The sequence below is a fragment of the Equus przewalskii genome, chromosome 13 (genome assembly GCF_037783145.1).
Source record: "Equus przewalskii isolate Varuska chromosome 13, EquPr2, whole genome shotgun sequence".
NCBI classification, from domain to species: Eukaryota; Metazoa; Chordata; class Mammalia; order Perissodactyla; family Equidae; genus Equus; species Equus przewalskii.
Window position 1 is genome coordinate 76319202 of NC_091843.1, and position 21475 is coordinate 76340676.

General features: G+C 36.2%; 1 protein-coding gene across 1 annotated transcript in view; it reads right to left on the reverse strand.

Annotated features, from left to right (window-relative positions):
- ADGRV1 (adhesion G protein-coupled receptor V1) overlaps positions 1–21475 on the reverse strand; it is a 511275-nt gene that overhangs the window by 404088 nt on the left and 85712 nt on the right. Inside the window, exons 23-28 of the mRNA XM_070569690.1 lie at positions 15105–15281; positions 11305–11485; positions 10142–10344; positions 6294–6423; positions 3324–3404; positions 1791–1930 (exon numbers count right to left, since the gene is read on the reverse strand). Coding sequence (XP_070425791.1) covers positions 1791–1930; positions 3324–3404; positions 6294–6423; positions 10142–10344; positions 11305–11485; positions 15105–15281 — 912 coding nt within the window. The remainder of the gene's footprint in view (positions 1–1790; positions 1931–3323; positions 3405–6293; positions 6424–10141; positions 10345–11304; positions 11486–15104; positions 15282–21475) is intronic.

Sequence of the window (21475 nt, forward strand, 5' to 3'; positions counted from 1 at the left end):
TCATCAGCGAAGCTGTGCTAGCAACCCACATATAAGGTGGAGAAAGATTGGCACAGATGTTAGCTCACAGCTAATCTTCCTCAAGCAAAAAAAGAGGAAAACTGGCAATAGATGCTAGCTCAGGACAAATCTTCCTTAGCAGAAAAAAAAAACAAAAAAATAGTGTTGCATGAAATAGATTGATTGAACATTTTTAGCTTCTAACTAAACTATAGCTGTATCTTTTCTACTATTATACTATATATTAGTAATAAAGCAAATGTAACTAACAATTTATTATATTTAAGCACATTCATGAAAATTTTTATATTCATAGCAAAGATGGTATATATTTCATTCTAAGGAACAGATGAGTGATATTTTTCTGAAAAGTTCACCATAAAACTCATTTTTTAAAGCAAATTACATTTCCTTTTATCTTCAATATAATATGAAAAACAAACTCAGCAAAAAACATTTGACTCTAGGTTATATAAAATACATTAAGAAGGAAGAAATGCTTTTGTCAGTAATACGTTAAGAAGAACAAAAAGCTTAAAAAACACTCCAAATAAGTCCCAACTAAAAGTAATTTTTATTTCTACTTAAAATATGAAAGTTCATTCAAAATAAAATTAGGACAGGAGTATTATAAAACTTGATTCTTTCCCTTAATCCTTTTTTTTTCTTTTTTGCGTCATTAGTTGCCCTTCTAAAGTTGTTCAGTTTACTCCACAACACCTTACTGAAAGTCTGCCCTAAGAGTAGAGAAATGATATATTTTGAGTGACATTTCTTCATCATTTGTATAAAATCTGAGGAAGCTGATGAAGCTTCTAACTCCTCTGAGTTACTTAACAAGAGAATCCTACTTGATTCCTATGAGAACAATGCAGAGTAGACACACACACACATAAACACACCATAACATAACACATAAACACAACATAACATGTTGTTATTACTGTTGTTCACAAATGTTTTGGATTTTCTTTCCTTCTGGGAGAGAGATACTAATTGCACTTCTCCATCCACTAACATTAGCATGGTCATGTGACTTGCTTTGTTCAAGAAAGCGTAAGTGGAAATGCTGTGAATCACCTCCAGAAAGAAGCTGTAAGAGCCAGGATGCAGTTCTCCACACTCTCATCTCCCCACTCCATAAGGATGAAAGCATCTGTTGAGATGGAACCTCTGTAATCCTTGGTCCCTAAGTGACTGATGAGTGCCAAATTTAGTTGGACATATACCATGAGCTAAACACAAATCTTTGTTGTAATAAGACATGGAGATTTCAGGGGCTGGCCCCGTGGCCGAGTGGTTAAGTTCGCACGCTCTGCTTTGGCAGCCCAGGGTTTCACTGGTTCGGATCCTGGGTGCGGACATGGCACCGCTCATCAAGCCATGCTGAGGCGGCATCCCACATATAACTAGAAGGACCCACAACTAAAAGTACACAACTACATACCGGGGGGGCTTTGGGGAGAAGAAGGAAAAATAAAATCTTTTAAAAAAAAAGACATGGAGATTTCAGAGATGTTTGTTACTATACCCTATCTGAATTAATACAAAAATCTCTGTGGTAGAGCTCCATTATATTCCTTAAAGAGTCAGGCATCCTCAGAATCATGAGTTTGGATGTAAAACTAGATACAAAGACAAATGCCAATCACTATTCAATTATCAGTTTGTATTGTCTGTGCCACTAGGCTTATTCCCCTCCTCCTAAACAGAAAAAAAGTAACATAAAGCACACCTTCATAAGACAATAAAACAGTCAGAACCAGGACTGGGGGAGCAAATGTACTCACGTTTAATACAACAGTGCTGTACCCATCTTCCGGTTCAGTTCCACTGACAAACAGCGACTCAGGGCTGAATTCAAATACACCATGAGCATGGTCGGAGGCTGCAATTGTCACTAGAATTTGGGAAGCCACTCCTAGACTGGCTGCATGAATACGTTCCAACAAACAGCAAGAAAATGTTAATTAGTAATTTACAAACCAAAGGAAAAGGCAAGGAACAACTTTTTGAAAAGAGTTGTACCATTCATTGAGTACATTCTAATTTGTCTTAGAAAGAAAGGCAGACACAAATGGTTGCCACACAGATTCATGCTTTTATGACCTTTCTCTATTTTGGCACCAACATGATATACAAGTGCCACATAAGCACTTGAGGAGGAATAAGGAAAACTTGTTTTTCTTTTTCTTCTCTGTGAAAGAGAACATTCTTCACATAGGGTGTATGAGGAAAGTCTCCCACGACCTTACCGACCTCAGAAGAACATGAGCCAAAATGACTCTTACCTTTATGAAACAGGGGTTTCCCCACGAGTTCCCTCAATCTGACTAACAGATTCTTGGTTTCCAAATGTACATTAACTCTAGGCCTATTTTTTTCATCATATTATGATATTAGATAGATCTACCTCCTCCCCTGATCCCAAACAGTCCAATCCTATAACTAAAAAGATGTCAAGATCTAAAGAAGTATTTAGATTTTTCCTGAGACGTATGGTAAACTCTTACGTTGTATTAACATACACAGACAAGAAAATGAACAATCCCAAAAGTAGCAGAGTAATTCAATACAGAGGTTACATAAGGCGTTGATAGAGTTAGGAACAAGAGGGGTGGGAACATGAGTTCTGACACCAAAATATAAAGCTTGGTATTAAGAAAAAGGACAATTGGAGGATTAGAAAGACTTCTCCCTCAATAAACAAGTTTTCTCTGTTTTCTCATCTAACAGGAAAAAATATTTGAGGTAAAAAGTTGAACCATGCTTCTACATGAAATCTACTTCAAAAGGCATCCTCTTTTCAAGAGTCCTTCTGATTAACTGGCAACTTACTCTCCCCATTTATTTTCTTCTGAATTTCTTTTTCCTATTTGTTTTGATTAAACACTTCATATAAAGTCTCATGGTTCCTTTCGTACAGAAAATCAGTGTGGCACATTTAACATGAAAATATGTCCTATTTCTCTCCTTTTAGGTATTCAAAGCTATGTAAAATGTTTTTCAATAATCATTTTTGTAAATCATATTCAAGTAAAATTTCCACTGCGATTAGAATCAGGAAACCAAATTAGGTTCATACAGAGAGGGGAATCTGGGCTTCGCAGGCAGGCAAGGACTTGATTCTGACGGGATCACGTTCTAGCTGGGTGACTATAGCACAGAGCAAATAATACTTCATTAAGTTGCTGTGATGGTTAATAAGATAAAATATATAAAGGACCTGCACATAGTAGGTTTCCATAAATGGTTAGTATTGTTGTCTCTAAAAGGAAAAGTTAAAACGTAGACTAGTAAAGGGCGCTGGAACAGCTGCTTACCATGTTTGTGAATAGTTGGAAGGAAGAATTCCTTGTCCCCATCACCACTACCACTGCCATCAACCCTAAAGAGTTCAGTCACTTCACAAGGAGACACACAAAGAGACACAACCCACACAACACACATTGACAGAGTGAGAAAATTGAGAGCTCTTAAAACATATCCAGCAAAGAGGAAAATGCACTAATATTCACCCAATGACATGCACTCTTCCACAGAAAATAGATTATGTTAAGTGATATAACATTAGTCAGGCTACCAATTGATAAAAATTTCACTCATAGCTTCAGGAAATACTCCACGTAAGTTGTAATTGGTATTTCCCATTTCTGCCAATTTAACCAATTTATTTTTAAATTTTCACTTACAGCAATGAAATTGTTTTGAATATTTTAAATATTTGTGTGTGTATATAATCAAACACTTAGGCCTACACGCCTGTGACAGTCACCCTATGGCTCACAACCAACAATTCAAAATTAGAGAAAAGCATCTAACATTTCCCTCCAGCCACACATTCAAATTCCCACCACACTTATGGTTCTCAGACTTCATCACCCTTTTACCACTGATACTGTGGAAAGAACTCTAGACAAGTAGTCTAAAAAACTCTGCTTCAGCCCCGGCCCTGAGAATTATCAGCTATAAAACCTTCAGCAAGTTACTAAACCTCTTGGTACCTCACTGTTCTCACCTATACAAGGTGCTGCCTTTTATAGAACTGCTGCAAAGAACAAACAGATAACACCATAAAAAATAAAGTACCTTGGCAACACATAAGGACTATAATAAAGAGAAAGTTGTTATACCTTCACCTCCAACACATCTTATACCCCACCCATTATTTTACCAAATGTTTGTAAACAATGAAGACAGGAAGGGCAGCGATGTCAGCAATGGAAAAGAAGAAGACTAAGAGAGGCAAAGCCACATCCGTACCTATGTGCCTCTACCAGTATCCTTGACTGACAAGCTAGTTAAGATCTGCTCTATGCTTCTGTCCTTCTCCTCAACAGGACTGGGATACACCAGACATGAGAATCTATAGCACCCAATCCTGAAATCATCTTAGAGACTTAAGAGGCGAAATGGATTGCAGGAAGTATCTGGTGCGTGGTTTTGCCCCCATATTATCCATAAGTCATGAGAAAGAGGAGTGAAGTTCAACACTAATGTACTCTGGCTAGCATAAAACATCTATTCAGGTGGCTATTTTTATGTAGAATAAGTTTTATAGACAAAACTGTATGGAATAAGGGACGCTCCCTTGACCCTCAAAGAAATTGAGTTCTACAAGCTATTTCACTTCTTAGGCAGTCCCTAGCTATGACTCAAAGAGTGGAGACCAGTGTCTAGATTCCTGTACCTCCAATCTCAACTCACTGGGAATTCTCTGTCACTATTGTTTACTAAGAAACTGCAAGATTGGTTTTCAAATGAGTACTCATGCCCAATTAATGCATAACAATGTATATTCTAGAGACATGAAAAGAAGTTTCTACATAAAATCACAAATATCACTATGATCACAAATATTTCTGAAGAATATTCGATGTTCGTTATTAATCAATATTCGGGAATGATCACCAACATTTTCTCTATTACATAAGTATTTTCAGCTATAAATGATACAAAAAACAACTTCTCAAATATTTTATAGTGACTTTTGATTAGTGAAGTCCTGTCACGAAAATAATGATTTGGAGATATGAGCACTTGTCTCTGGAGGACAAGCAAAGCTGGGATTTTTACACGCCACCTGCCAAACTGGTCGCCCAGCATATTTTTACTATTTTAGGCAGTCAACCAAGCTGGGGCGCTATTTAATCATCCCCCGGCTTGGCCTCCTTTGCTTTTATCTGAGCTGTAGGAATACAGGGGAGAGAAATTTGGGAAAATTTTGCCTACTTACCCCAAAGTCTCACTACATACTAAAAGACAAGTTTAATATTTCTGGCCTACCCAATCTCTCCCTTTGGATGGCTTATATGGTACTACAACTTTTTTCATCAAAATCTGAAGACAATAATAAGATAATAATCCTGGGTTTTGTAATGGAAGAGACTGTCCAGATGAATGCCATATCAAATCTCAAGTTCTTACATTTATAAAGGTAATATGGTGCACATCACATGCATTCTATAACACCCCTAGTAGTATCTGATAATCAAACACATTAATACTTCTGCAAGGAAGCATATATAAATAGTTAATCTAAGCAGGATAAATAAAGATTATACGTAGCTTTACTTCAACACAGATGAGTTTTGCTATAAAATGAATTTTGACTCCAAAAATCTTTGATAGTCAGAGCTTTCTGAATCTCAGAATTGAGGATAAGGTATTGTTGACCTGCTTTATTGATAATCACTTCATAATAGATTATCCAAAAGGACTGGTTTTTACCTGTGCTACACCTAGAGATTGCTCTAAAGGAACTACTGGGAAAACTGAAAAAAGGAAGAAACGAGAGAGGTGATTTTAGGGGCACCTGCAATGAATGACAACCATAATTTGGTGATTCAGTACAATTATGCTATTTCATTCTAAAAGCACATCTACTTAAGGAAAAGACAATAGATAATAAAAGGAGAAAAAAACAGCATAATAGACATTGTCCTTATAATAGATGTTAAACATATTAACTCAGAATTAACCAAACCTCACAGCAAAAGTATATGTAAATAAAACTATGAGTTGAATACTAAGTTCTAAAACTAATACTCTAAATTTATGTAGAAAAATAGAAATTTCCTTTTTACCAAGAAAGGGTCTATCCATTGGAAATTGTCTACCATATATCTTAAGCAATTATTAACCTTCAGGATACTCTTTCCAAAAACTAGTCATTCACTAATTAAAAAAATAATAAGGTTAATTCAAAGGAACGAATTTCTTTAATAGAATGTACTATCATCATGGTGGGTGGACAAGCAAATGTTTTGATGTTTTTGAGTCGCAAGTCTTACCTCCTCCCTCTGAGTTTAACAATTCAACTTTAAAAGATTTTTCCAATTCAGGGATAGAATTATCGGTGATGTTAACAGAAATGTATTTATATCTTTCTCCTGGTTGAAATTCTAAGGTACCAGCAATACCCTGAAACACAAATAAAAGATTTATCCATGAGATTATAATTATTTTGTATATGAATGTGCAAAATAAGAGTGTTTACTTTGTCTCAAATTGTTACAAGCACTGAAACAAAAGAACATAATTAAAATACAAAATTGAAAACACAAGTGGAAATGAATAGTGTTCAAATAAATTCTAAATAAATATTCTCCAGTTAAATAAAGTAGATAGATTCTTATTTATCTTATTAGCCTATTCATCAAATAAAAATAGCCAAGGCAAATGAGAAATCTGAATAGGTGACATCCACAAATTCCTAAAGAATTAAGTCAATGAGATGCATGGAATTCTCTTGACCAGGTATATTTAGAACTATTCAAATTATATCACTGAGTAATTTAAATACTCATGCATAATTATAATGGCATTTTCATTCTGAGAATTTCTCCAAGCAATAGTAAATATCTGTCCCTTGGTCATCAATCTTTTCTTGATGATACTTGCAAGTGAAATTCATACCAGAGATCTCCCATCACAAAAGTTCACACAACAACAAGAAAAACAAAAAAGTTATCTAAATTCAAAGTCTTAAGGTCCTTTTTTCTCCCATTATCTCTTATATAAGCATTTTCTCCTCAAGTCATGAGAGTAAATTTTAAAGTTGCTTAAATTTTTCTAGTGTTAGCTTCTGTGGACAACTATATTTCACGTTGCAGAGCTATTAATGACCTTAAACTTAAATTGAGGAACTCAAGTACCAATTCACTTACTCACGTACGTATTAACTTTTTAATATTTATCAAACACATAGCATGTGTATGGCACCATTTTAGGTGCTTGGCATTCAAAAACAGCCAAGACAAATCTCTAGCTCCATGGAGAACATTCCAGAAGGAGTGTTAAGAATGTAATAAAATAATTTGAATAGAATTACAACTGCTATAAAAGGCATAGTTAGCTCAAGAAGAAAGTAAGTAACTTTGCCTAGAGTAGAGTTGTCAGTGGAGTAATTCTAGAAGTCTTAACAACAGAAATAACATTTGACTGTCTTAGGAAAGCTTTTTACTTGACCCTAGTAATATTTTACACAATTGGCCACTTCCTCTTCTGGAAACACGTTCTCTAGTATTCCATGATATCACACACTCCTGTTTTTCCTACCTTTCTAGCTCATCCTTTTCAGTATTCTTTGCCGATTTTCACATTCGCCTTATGACCTCTAAAAACTATTGTTCATCAGACTCTCTCTAGACAAGACTATTATATTCTAGGCTTTTAATATTATTTATATGCTCCCAACTCCCAAATTTCTATCTCCAACCTCTGATATCCAGACTTAAATCTTAACACCTATTTCAAAGTTTTCTTACAACTTCTGTCAAAATTTTTAATTCATGATCTTCCCTTAAAATTTATGCCTTATCCACTCCTCTCCACAGCACTAAATTGTGGAGCAGCAAGTTGCTTATGCCAGGAACTGGGGAGTCACTTTTGACATCCTCTTCTGCTTTGTCCTTCACACCAAACACTCCTCAAATGCTGCCATTTTAATTCTTAAATGTTTCTGGAGCTCACCTACTTCATTTCATCTACGCTGTTACCTGCCTAGTCCAAGATACTATCACCTCTTGCCTTGCTCCAAAAAATGGACTCTTTACTGCATCCAGTGTCTACGTCTTCTAATCCTTTCTCCACAGTTCAGCCTAATGATCTTTTATAAATATATAACACCTTTCAATTACTACTCCTTGTTTTTAAAATAAAAGCCACAACATGTAGCATGATCTCTAAAGCCTGGAATGATCCAGTTCCTGTATACCTTATCTTTTATTACCACACCTAGCTCTCCACATTTCAGAAACATTGGGCTTCCTTCTGTTCCTCTGACAGCCTGTGCTTTTCCCTACATTAGGGCCATTTTACCATTTTACTCATGCCATGTTACCAGTCTCAAGTAATTCGTTCCCTCTTCAACTAGTTTGCTAGTTTTCTTCTTCTTAAACTTCAGAGCTCAGTATAGAAATCACTTCCTCAAGAAAGCCGTCCTTGACTACTGAGACTATGCCAACTCCCCCCCCCACCCCCGGCGCCCCCCCACCGTCCCAGAGTATCAACTGTGAACATTTCCCACAATGGCGATTCAGTCATTAATTAGTTGTTTAATATCACCCTCAAGAGCTGGAAGTAAACACTTGGATGATGGGCATCAACCATACCTTGATATATGAGAATAAGGTTAAGAACAGTGATATCTGTTGTCTCCTCTTCTGCGCATGATCCTTCCTGGCACCTCCCCTCCCTTCCCCTAACGTACTCATCCACACATACTCACATACACAGCCTAAGCAATTTTACTTTTGTGCTAACCTAGACCAGAGAGAGCTGAAGCATCATAGAGAAGCAGTGAAGGCAAAAGTTATCAGGTCTTCAGGGACAAGCAAAGATAATGGTTCAAAGTGGTAACAAGTGACAAACTGGACATTTAAGAACCCCTAAAAATCCTCAGAAATGTCTCCAAGACTATTAGCTTTCTGACAGTCAGGAAGGATTGGAAGATAGGTTTTTTGTTTTGTTTTGTTTTAGTTATTAAAGAAAATGATACTCCAACTGGAGACTGGGGATGCTCAGACTACCTAGAAAGTGAAGACCACCAACATAAGAATGAAAGTATTTCTTTAAGAGAATGCAGAGAAGACAATACTCAGCCAAGCTGAGATGTCTTGTGGAATGTGTTATATACAAAACTAGATAGTGATGCAATAAATGTCAGGGCAAGAGAAATATAACTTGCCCAAGAAAAAGAGTTTGAGAAAGAAGAAATCTGAGAAAACTTTGCCAACCAGACTACAGCCAAAATTAATTGAATTCGATTAGCCAAGGTTTCTGAGGTTTGGGAGGAAAAGTGTGTACAAATTAGTGAGCACTGCATCGTTGTACAGGTCTTATTAGGAACAAGGGGAAAAACAAGAAAACTAATATTAAATTTAAAGACAAAGATTCTTTGGGAAAACAGAAATGATGAAGGATAAAATACTTCCTGAGAAGCACAGCTGAGAAGAAATCATGAGCCACTCACTTAATATGAGTATTGACAATAATAAGAATAGTTAGTGGTCACTGAGTGTCACTATATATGTGCCATGTACAGTACATGACACTTAAAACGCTGCCACCAATCCTCAGAGTGATCCTGCCCGGCAGATAGTCTCTCTCTCTTAAGGTAGGAAACTGAGGTTAGAAAAGATTGTCTCCCACAAAGACACACATTTAGACCAGTTTAAACCCAGTCCTGTCCAGTTCTGAATCCCAGGCTATTTTTTAACCAGTAAACACTGCTTCTCACTCAGAGGAAAAACAATTAAAACTGAAAAGACATGGATCTATAACTTCTTTACAATTTTGGTTTTGTTGATGGATGCAGACGAGAGGATTTAAAATGTGTAAGAAGCATAATTTTAAATATATTTGATCAAAACCTGTAACATTAAAATAAATAATACAAGTGAAGCCTATGACAAATATAAGGTACAAGAGAAATCAGTATGATAGCTATTTAAGTGACAGGCTTCAATGGACTAAGTATTCTAATTTACATAAATTTAAAAGGCTAGAAGCCATCAGTGCTTATTTTCCTCATTTAATGTGTCCCAGGTACCGTGCTAAATCCTTCCCATCCTCTAAGAGAAGGATTATGTCTACTTTACAAGTGCAAATACCACGTCAAAAGGATTAAGTGATTTACCTGGTAGTCCTCGGGACTGAAGGCGGTCAATGACACTGTTCTAAATTCCGCCATAACCCTCCCCAGGAGTCCTTGGGCGCGGACGACCAATAACCTAACTTCTCCATCTTCCTCCTGCACGGTGACGTGTGGAACACCGCTTGCCGGCAGAGTCATTGTGTCCTCAGGCTGGGGCAGCCGCCCTGTGGAGAACTGCAGCAAGCCTGGCGGATACAAAGAAAGGCAGTGCATTCTTGCCCCAATTATCTGTCGAAGAATTTCTTATTCGTTTGAAACAATCTTGCACAAAATCCTGTTATTTTGATCAACAGGATAAAATTGTGAGGGCTTTCACTACCCTCGGAAAAGATTTGATTAACATGCTTGTGACACGATTAGGTTAAGTTTTCAGAATATTAAAAATTAAAAGGATAATTTTCCTTGTCACTACCCAAATAAAGCTTTTTTTTTCACAAAACATCAATAAAAAGAATAGTGATGGAGTTTAAGATATATATTATCAAATATTTACTCCTATTTGACTCTCTAGAATTCATTCTTGAATTTATAGTGGAACATAATTAATGACATCATAAAGGAGTTGCAACACATTTTTTAAAAATTTACATATGAAAATCAGAGCTGAAGAGCCTCCCACATTTCTTACACGGACCTTTTAACAGATGTTCTGGCCTTATTCCTACAAAATAACTATTACTTTTGAATGCAGAAAAGAGTTTCAATTTATTAGGAGAGACAACTATGATGGTTTCCCAATTAAGAAAATTATTTTTTCAGCATAAGATAAAAAGAAATTAATATAAACAAACAGTGATAACTCCACTTCTTGAGGCTTAATAAAATATAAATGACAAAGGACTTCAATTAGTTAGGTGTTAACATATCACAATAGGATAATTTTCTAAATTAAAAAAAATTGATAGGAATGAATAGAAATTCTTTTTTCATTTTAAATAATACTGTGGACACTCTTCAAAATATATTATTAAACCTAAGAAATTGATCTTTCTTTCATAAACAGTATCCCTCAAAATGGCAGCTTGCAAGTTAGAGGGTCCAAAGGAGTTCTACTTCAGTCATTTGCAAGAAGTCCCTGAAGAAGTTCTTAACGAGACCATGTCCCCCCGAGAGGAGGGATTCATCCTGTGAAAGGGCTTGGTTACCATATGGATGATCACTAGCTTGGATGGTGACATCTGTCGTCTCCTTTTCAGGATCTATGCTTGCACCACTGGTGGGAGTTGAACCTAGTCTCCCATCTCCAGGAATTGCAGAAACCAGTGTCACCCGGAAATACTCATTCAGCTCAGGAATATCATCATCAAGAACATATATATTCAGGACCTACAAATATAAAAATCCAGAGGCAGTATGCAATGAGGCATGTAGAAATTATTTACCACCTACTTGGAGAAAATAAAATAGCCAATTAAATTATATTTAATTGAAGTTACCATTTAAGGTGACTGATTTCTACACAAACTTAAACACGAAAAGAGAGAGGAAGAAAGATCTGAGAAAACAATTCTTGAAATGATAATGGGTGCTGAGCAGTAACATTTTCTGTTTAAAATATCCAATTTGCATATTAATATCATACTATCTACGATATATTTATATATCAATACAATATCATATATTCTTTGTACCAAAGACGGTGGTATTACCAACCTCGGAATAAGAGTTCCTAATTAAGGAACTGCATGTTATCTGACAGGATGAAGCAGAAGAGTAAGAAAGGGCAACACACACATGCCTAGCTCCTGCCTAAGGAAAGCCTGACATACTCAGTAGCAGCATTTTAGAAAACAGATTCACAACGGGCCTTAGAAGTCCGGCCTACGCAATCTGTCCAAAAAAGTTATGAAAGGAAGAGCAGTAACTCAGCCATGCTCTAAAAAATTTCAGTCAAAATCTAAAGTGAAAAAACAATTCCTCCATCTGTTATTAATTGAGCAAGCACGTTTTGACATCTTTGTAGGTGTAGATGTAGTGCCAGGGTTAGAAATGGCCCCAGTCCCTAAAGACTCACAGTCTATTGCAGGAGAGAGACCTACAGAAAAACATTTAAAATGCAATGTAAAAATGTCATAATGGAGTTACATACAAAGTAAACTGAGAAACAACCAACTCTTCCTGGTAAAGGTTTTCAACACATGTGAAGTGAGTCTTAATGAATTAGTGGCAGTTGTAAATAGTAATGGGGAAGGACATTCCAAGTAAAAGAAACAACACTGGCAAAGGCGCAGGTGTATGAGAGATTATGGCAGAGAGAGAAGGGCAATTAGACCATTAAGGGTGGAGCAGAAGATAGGGCTGGATGCATAATCAGAAGTCACATTATAGGGACTTTTTATGTCATCATGAAAAAATAATGAACTGGAGCAAAACTGAAGAATCGCAAGCAGGAGACTAACAAAATGAGAATTCCATTCTAGAATAAGTATCGTGGCAGAATGTAAACGGGGTGGACAGAGCAAGAAAGGATGCAGGGGTTGAGTTAGGAGGTGACTGATCAGAAATAATGAGATTCTGAGCTAAAGCAGTGACAACAGAGATGAAGAAAAATAGCAGATGGATTTAAGATTGTTCTGGAGATGGAAGACCCGGGCCTTGATGACTCACTCAGTGATGGGAGTGAGAGATAGGAAGGAAGGAAAGATGCCTTCCTGGTTTCTCTCAGAAAGGAGGGTGACAGCAGCCTGAAAATAAGCTCTAACTCCAAATGCAGTGTCCAAAACACTAGCCATTGGGCCTAAAGGCATTTGGAGAACTTTTTCTTTTTAATGTATTTTTTCTACAGATTTTGATTCAACAGGTCTGAGGCAGAATCTGAATTTGGCTTTAATGTTCATTTTAATCAAATTTTTAATTAAGAAAGCAAGACACAGCACAGCCAATGTGCTCAGAGGAGAAGTATAAAAATGACCCCTACTACCCAAATCATGTCCTTGTTCTTGAACTAAAGGCAACAATAAGTAGTCTAAGATTTAAAATGTCTTGCCCCTAGAAAGTAAGCCAACAAATGTTGCTATGAAAAGTAACATGAAAACATCAAGATTACATTAAAAATGAAGCAATAAATATTTTTAAAGTGTTGAAGCATACCAAAGTAATCATCCATTTTAGTGAAATGAAGAGTTTGAAACTGAAGACCTTATCAAGGTACAAACGTATTTCACATAATGATTCAGTACACAACACAATATTTACCTTTACTATATGTTATACACTCTGCTATTTTCTATTCTATTTTTTAAATCTGGGTTATAACTCACCGAATTGATTTCATAACTAATGGTCCATTTAAGAAAACTTAAAAAACACATGTCCAGTGTACTTTCTGTACTGCAGAGAAACACATACACACACACAGACACACAGACACACACACACACACACACACACACACACACACACACACACTTTCCAGACTCCCTTGCAGCTAGGCTTCTAACTGTGAGTTAAGTATATTCTGTTAGACACACTCCCCAGAGATCTGGAAGGCAGCGGTAAAGCTGAGGCCATCTTACTGCTGTTTGTGCTGGAAAGCACAGCCATGGAGCATCAGCAAACACGTCAGTATCCAGTCCCTGGCTTTGTAAGACCGAGAGGCTGGTGTAGATCCAGCAGGCATGGTGTTATAAACCACCCCACTATTCAATGTTACTATTTTTGCTTTAAAGGTCAAACGTTTTTAAAGTAATTAAAAAATGATACAAGAAAATACTTTAAATAAATCTTGATAGGAGCAGATACAACTATTTTCCTGACCAAAATTTGATTAACTCTATCTCTTCCAAAATGTATACAATCCACTTTATAAAACAATGGTTCCAAGTTATATTTTTATTTTAAAATTGGTAAATTTTCCAAGGTAAAATTTTGGAGATCAACTCTACTCTCCAAGTAGGAATATTAAACTATTACCACGTACTATCATTAGTACTTGATAAAAGAAAGAGCACTTTAAATCCAAAAGAGAAGTAAAAAGACTGCATTAGAAGAAAATACAGTCCTTGAAATTGAATAATTTTAGCCTTATGAAAACTCACTAATTGTCTTAATTTTCCTCATTTTATCAAAAACCAACAAAACATTTATCGTGGATCTACATGCACACTGCCGCTGGGGACATTTGTCATGAACCACTTAATTTGTTTCCTTGTTATCCAAAATGACAGAGATTTGATCAGTCTCCTTTAGCTCTAACTCTTTAAATTTTAAGAATATTTTAAATCTTCCTTCAATTTTATCTTTTTTTACCCAATTAACTCCTAAATCCCTTAGAAGTTTCCTCAAAGATTATATTTGCAAGGCTTAAGTTATTTTACTATTTATTCCTGATGACCGATAAGTTATTTACATTTTTAATGAAAAATTATACTAATATGAATATTCCAACATGATAGAAAAAAGAATGTAAAAAAATTCTGATAGAGGAGGAGGTCACATCGTGATTTCACTTACAAGAAGTGCCATTTATTTCTGAAGCTTCTGTTCAGAAATGAGACTATGCTTCATGGAAAGTTTTTTAATAAAACGAGATCACTTGTACTTTCAAATCAAAGAAAATTACTTCATTTTTCCAAATTTAAAAATGAAATGAGATTACAGTTATAAATACTTCTCATTGGCTGATTAGAAGAGTACCATTAAGAATTCTGCAATTTCCCATCGCATCAGTGATAACAAAAAACCCACAATGACAAAACTTTAAGCTATACCATTTTCATTATATTGGAATTAAACAACAGGCAAAACTATAACACACATCATTCAAAATCCTTCATTTTTCTTCACATAAATAAATACAAAAATATCTTATACCATGATACATACCTAATCCCCTAAATATTTTAAATTGCTTAAACAGCAAGAAGCTGTAAATAAATTACAGAACAAACAGATCAGGAAAAGCCTTCCAGGAGGCTTTGGAAGAAACAAAGGCGGCAGGGTTTACCTCTGATCTCTGCCAAGGAAGGAACGTGATAGTGCCGCTGGCATTAGCAAAATCATCCACAAGGTAATTAATGCCGTCAGATTCGATCTGCGAGATGGTGTAAAAAACGTGCACGTAATCCAGAGCTCCCCTGGTCCGCTCCACCACACACGAAATGGTGGATCCCTCCTCTGCAATCTGAAATTGAACATAAATTATTTATAAGTATATACCGATTCAAGTCAGTGATAAAATTACAATGCTTTCATGAAATCCTTTGATCATAAACTTAATTCTATAACTTTCTCCCACTCTAAAACGGCCTCTACATTCCTCCACATATATTTCTGACTGCTAAGAAATATTTATAACCATTCGTTTTTCTTTCATTCCTTTAAAGGGATAAATAAAACAAAAAGAATTATAATCAGTTAACGGTACATGTAATTCAATCATTGATACCTCCTGTGTTAGCTATGGTGCTAGATGTCATGGTTATACAAGATTTTTTTTAAAAAGCGCAGCCCTTTCTCTGAATAACTCCAAAGCAGACGTCAAACTCAAAATTTGATGATGAGTTCAGCACAGACTAACCAAATGGGGGCAGAAGTTAAGGGAAAAGGGTGGGACACCACATTAGTGAGAACATTCTAGGCATGGACATAAGAAGTAATAGAAGGGATTTGGTAAAATCACTTTGAAGGTAGTACGAGGTACCAAGTGGGGAGAGCCTGGAGAAATGCCTGATGGGGAGACAACAGTCAGGTCAAGGAGGACATTTATGTCCTGCTTACTGTCTTTTCAATATTTTTGTCATATATGCATATATATGTATCAACACGTGTGTGTGTGCATTTTTTCATGGGAAAATATTTTTATCTAAATACTTGAAGATAATGCTTAAAAATTATATGGAGCAAGAAGTTGGAATATCTTTTAGAATAAGGTTTTCATACACAAATTCTCCGTCTCTTAATTCAATTTTATTTTTATGTTAGCAAACATATATATAATTCATAAAAAAAGAACTAAAACTGAATGAATAGAGCACAAAATACAAATCTTAATATACATAATGTCACTCTATTTTTCATATCAATCATAAGCACCTCTGATCAACATTAGATAGAGCTATTTTGGTGCTGACATTAGGGTTGGAGAGATTTGCAATTTGTTTACAAACAGCAATAGTCAAAACAGTGATGAATGAGCATGGAAGCATCAGGAGATGTTCCAGTAGATCCTCTCAGTTTCACTGAGCATCAGCACTCCTACTCTGAAGTGTAGCAGTAGCCCCAGTGCCTCATAGTAAGCAAGATCAAGCCCCCTGGGGCAGCACTGTAACTCCTTTATTTGCCTGCTAGTCCACTGACATAAGAAGCCCACAACGACCAGGGGACTGTTGAGTGGAGCCCTCAGTGTGCCTCCTTGTGGACATCCCCTGATCCAGCCAGAACCAGAACTTCTAATCCAGTGGAGCCTAAAGCATGGGAGCAGGAAGCACAAATTCTGGCAGGAGGTCACTGGGCATGATGGAGATAGGGCCAGTCTAACTTCTACCTCTTGCTTCCAGAGCCCATGTAGGCTAGTTACTGGGGACAAAGAACCAGATATCAGCCATTGGAAACACATACTGGATCCTGGAGGACAATTCCAGCCCTAAAGGTGTCGTCCCTGCGCTGACACCTTGGCTGAGTCTTTTAACAGGCCATCCTATTGTTGTACTAGGCCAGCTGCTTTCAGGTGATGTGGTATATGGTAAGGCCAGGGAATCCTATGACTTGTGCCATATTTACACCTCCTTCACATGAAACAAGTCCCTTTGAGGCAATGTGATACAGGTTCCCAGTGGATATGGCAGGCCTTCTTCCTACAGCCTTCAGATAATGGTCTGGCAGAGGCACTAAGAAATTAAACTCATGAGCTAAAGTAAGTATTAATCCCAATAATAAGAGTTGCTGCCTCCTCTGGAGTAATAAGGCCTGGCTGGGATCAATCTACCACTGAGCAGCTCATTGGAGAGTGTTTAGCCCTGGTCTCCGCTGCTTGCTGTTTGGACATTCAGCAGCAACAGTTGCTAGATCAGTCTTGGTAAGAGGAAGCTCTTGGTAAGAGGAAGCTCAGTTGTAAGGCCCATGCAGAGCTTTGGTCCCTGCCATCACTAGCTTAAGGGTTTTTTTCAAGCATAAGCGATATTTGCTGTAGTATTTAAGTATTAAAACTTTATAGGGTAAAACTGTTTTTTTCTTAGGTCTCTATCTTTCTTTTTAAATTGTCACTAAGTCTTTGACTAGTGTTCTCCTAACCCATCTTTCCCATAAGTTCTGTGTTTTTCATTATGCAATTTGGCATAGTGTGGTGATTTTTAGGAACCCATCTATGACATTATGGCAGAACTGACTGTTCTGAGGGTGAGGCCCTCCAACTCTAAGAAGCTGGTGAAAAGAGGAAGCAGTAAAGAGACCAGGTGCTCAATACAGCATCTAATTTAATTTCCACCTAGGCATCTACAACAGCAGTGTCATCATAGCCGAATGGCACACAAACAAACGTGTGGTGGAAAGAATATGGCTTTAAGCTCAAACAGTCCTGAGCTTCTTCACTCTACAATTTATCAAGCATTCTCAGTCCCAGGGATCTCTTCCTAAAATGAAGATCATACGGTCTCATCGATTTTAGTGGCAATTAAACAAGTTCCTTACATGGTACTTAGCAATATATTAAGTGCTAAAAAAAAATTTCTACTTCTTCCCCTTAAGATACAGACACACATACACAATAACAAAAAATGCCACATGAAAACACTCCCTCATTTTATCAAGAAATATATATGCCTACATATTGAAAAAGCAAACTAATTCCCATGTATTATATCACAATGGGAACAGATTTGCTCCATTTTTCTGCCCCAAATTTTAATCAGAATGAATATTTTTAATGAGCTAAATTAATAAACTTTTAATCCTAACATGTGAACATTCAACCTTTCACTTTTCAGGAAGAGGCATGGATTAAATAGATCCAAAGATACACTCGAGAATCTGGGATATTTCCTTACAACTTTTTTCCAAGTCAGGGAGTATTACCACGCAGCATCCAGGACTAAGAAAGGAGCTTTTTGCTTGCAGGAATCGCATGGGTTAAGTTATGTAACTAAACTTTCATTTAGTAAAGCCTTCATCAAAATCTATCACCTACTAACTGTTTTCAGTTTTAAAAAGAAGAAAAAAAAGACTATCCATATCCAATACAGCTGTGTGGAGACATGTGCTATATTCAAAATTTCACAGAAAATTTAACCGATTAATAATTTATACAATAAAGTAAACTCCATTTAGTTCCAATTAGGGAAGAAGCTTCAAACATCGAGTCCACTAAAAAATCACTGAGGATGCCTGGTAAAAATCCACCTTTCATATTTATGAATTTGCAGAGAAATGACATAATGCCTGAGATCTGCTTTAAAAAATACTTCAGCCAGGGGCTGGCCCCGTGGCCGAGTGGTTGGGTTTGCGCGCTCCGCTGCAGGCGGCCCAGTGTTTCGTTGGTTCGGGTCCTGGGCGCGGACATGGCACTGCTCATCAGACCGCGCTGGGGCAGCGTCCCACATGCCACAACTAGAAGAACCCACAACGAAGAATACACAACTATGTACCGGGGGGCTTTGGGGAGAAAAAGGAAAAAATAAAAAAAAATCTTTAAAAAAAAAAAAAATACTTCAGCCAAAAAGGATGAAACAAGATTGGCAAAAGGCTGATAAATGTTGAAGCCAGGTGATGAGTCACTGGGGTCCATTATTCTACTTTCTCTATTTTTGTGTGTCTATGAAACTTTCCATTTAAAAAAGATTTCTTATTTATTTATTTTTTTTCTGCTCTTTCTCTCCAAATCCTCCCAGTACATAGTTGCACATTCTAGTTGTGGGTCCCTCCAGTTGTGGCATGTGGGATGCCGCCCCGACATGGCCTAACGAGCAGTGCCATGTCCGCACCCAGGATCCGAACCAGCAAAACCCTGGGCCGCCGAAGTGGAATGGGTGAACCCAACCACTCGGCCATGGAGCCAGCCCCCCTAAAAAAGATTTTTAAAATTCAGCTTTTTACCTCCCCTTTCATCCCTCTGCCAGAGATTCTGATTCAGAAATGGGGTCCTGAATCAGGAATGGTGTCCAGGAACATGCATTAGATATTTCTGACCAAAGTGGCCCATGCACAACACTTGGGGAAATATTAGACCAGAGGATGGAATGATTAATACCAGAAGATGATTAAGACATAGAGAATAAGTCGTTAAAAGATTTTGTCTACTATTAAAATATTCATCTAATTGACTTTAGAATAAAGATCCAAGCAAATGTTTAGGCCAGCATATGAAGGGGCATAACATCAAGTAGGAGTCATCAGAACCATCATCACTCAGTTTTTCACAAAAGAGTAATTATAAAGGTTAACGATGAGAAGAGTTTTTGAAATATATTTTTCTAGAAAAAAGAATGCACTCTTCTGAGCCATGAATTGGCTTTCTCTATTGAAACAGAAGATTAAAGCTAAACAATTAGACATCCAATTAATTTTTTATTGTGTTTCATGCTTGGGTGATGATCTGTGATATCAGATTATATCAATATCACTTATATCTAAAGGAATCTATTCACGTAACATATGGCAGGCATTTAAAAACAAATACAGTCCAAGTTAAGAAATACTCACAATTTTACAAAGATCCTCTCAAAATGTCTCTAAATTTATTCTTAAGCCGTGAGTTTATAAATATAAAACATAATCCAAGTATTAGTTATAAAAGTAAAATAATGAGACTAGCAAGTACTATGAATGACTATGAAAAGCAATCTCATTATAATTATGTGGTATACAAAATTTCAGGATATACAAAAACGGTGCTAAAATAAGGTGGAGAGAAAATAACGTAAAAAGTACACAATAACAATATAGAGAAGGCAACACGAAAATGTGGTCACTAGGCTACAGATCCAACAAAAATCAATCATCCATTAATATAGATCCCACTTGGAACCCAAAGAACTCCATGGCATGCCCCATCAGGGCTCTACACTGCACATGGGGTCAGTCATTCTTTCAAGCACAATTCATTATGTACCTGCTAGTTGCAGGACATGGTGTACTGGGTTAGGAGAGAACAAACAAAATAATTAGCATCTCTTTCAATACGCCAAGGAGTAGACAATGCCATATTTTACATATTTTCATTATTTGTTTAAGATGTGATTATACTTTCATTTTAACCTTAATATTACGTTATGTCACATCAATTTATGAAAAATGTAAAAGCATAACATAACCAAGAGAGATGTCTTTAAAGTATCTCTATTGCCTTCAGTATTTTTGAAAGGATAAGAAAAAAGTTAACCTTTCAATGTCGCTGCAACAACACAATAGAGAAGAATCTGTGGAAGTGACAGTGGTTTGCATTTCTGAAAATGAAGAAAATAACCATAAAATTTAAACTCTGAAGACAAACCCAGCTGTAAAACCCACTGTAAAACAGTGCCTCCTTATCACTAATTTTTTTTAGAAAATATAGTTATCTCTCATAAAAATGTTGCTTATGTTAGCATGCAGTGAGTTTATTATTGCTCTTTTTAAATGAGTAAATATATCAATATTTAATTTTTTTTCAGTTTTCATTTGTAAAACGGTAAATATCAACAGATTTCACCAATGTAAGCAAAAATCTCTGGAGTTCTCAATAATTTTTATGAGTGTAAAATCATTATGAGTGTAAATATTTGAGATATTTTAGTTTCGGGACCCCTGAACACTCATAAAAATTATTGAGAACTCCAGAGATTTTTGCTTACATTGGTGAAATCTGTTGATATTTACCGTTTTACAAATGAAAACTGAAAAAAAATTAAATATTGATATACTTACTCATTTAAAAAGAGCAATAATAAACTCACTGCATGCTAACATAAGCAACATATTTTATGAGAGATAACTATATTTTCTAAAAAAAATTAGTGATAAGGAGGCACTGTTTTACATTTCTGCAAATCTCTTTAATGTCTAGCTTAATAGAAGACAGCTAGACTCTCAGGTCTCCTTTTGCAACCAATTTGTCTGTTGCTATTTGTTATTTTGGTTGAAGTATACAAAGAATATCCAGCCTCACATAGATATATAACTGGAAAAAGGAGTATTTTAATAGTATTTTCAAAGTTTTGGGTATTCTTCCCCAATATTATATCAAAATTTGACAAATGGTAGTTTCTCAGAGTTTAGCTACAATATGGAATCATACTCTAATACATTAAAACCCATTGGTCTGCCTTGAACTTCGAATTAATCTTTAACCCAGGCATGCTTTTGTAACAATGTGCATTGATTATTTGGAAAATATTGGTTCACTGA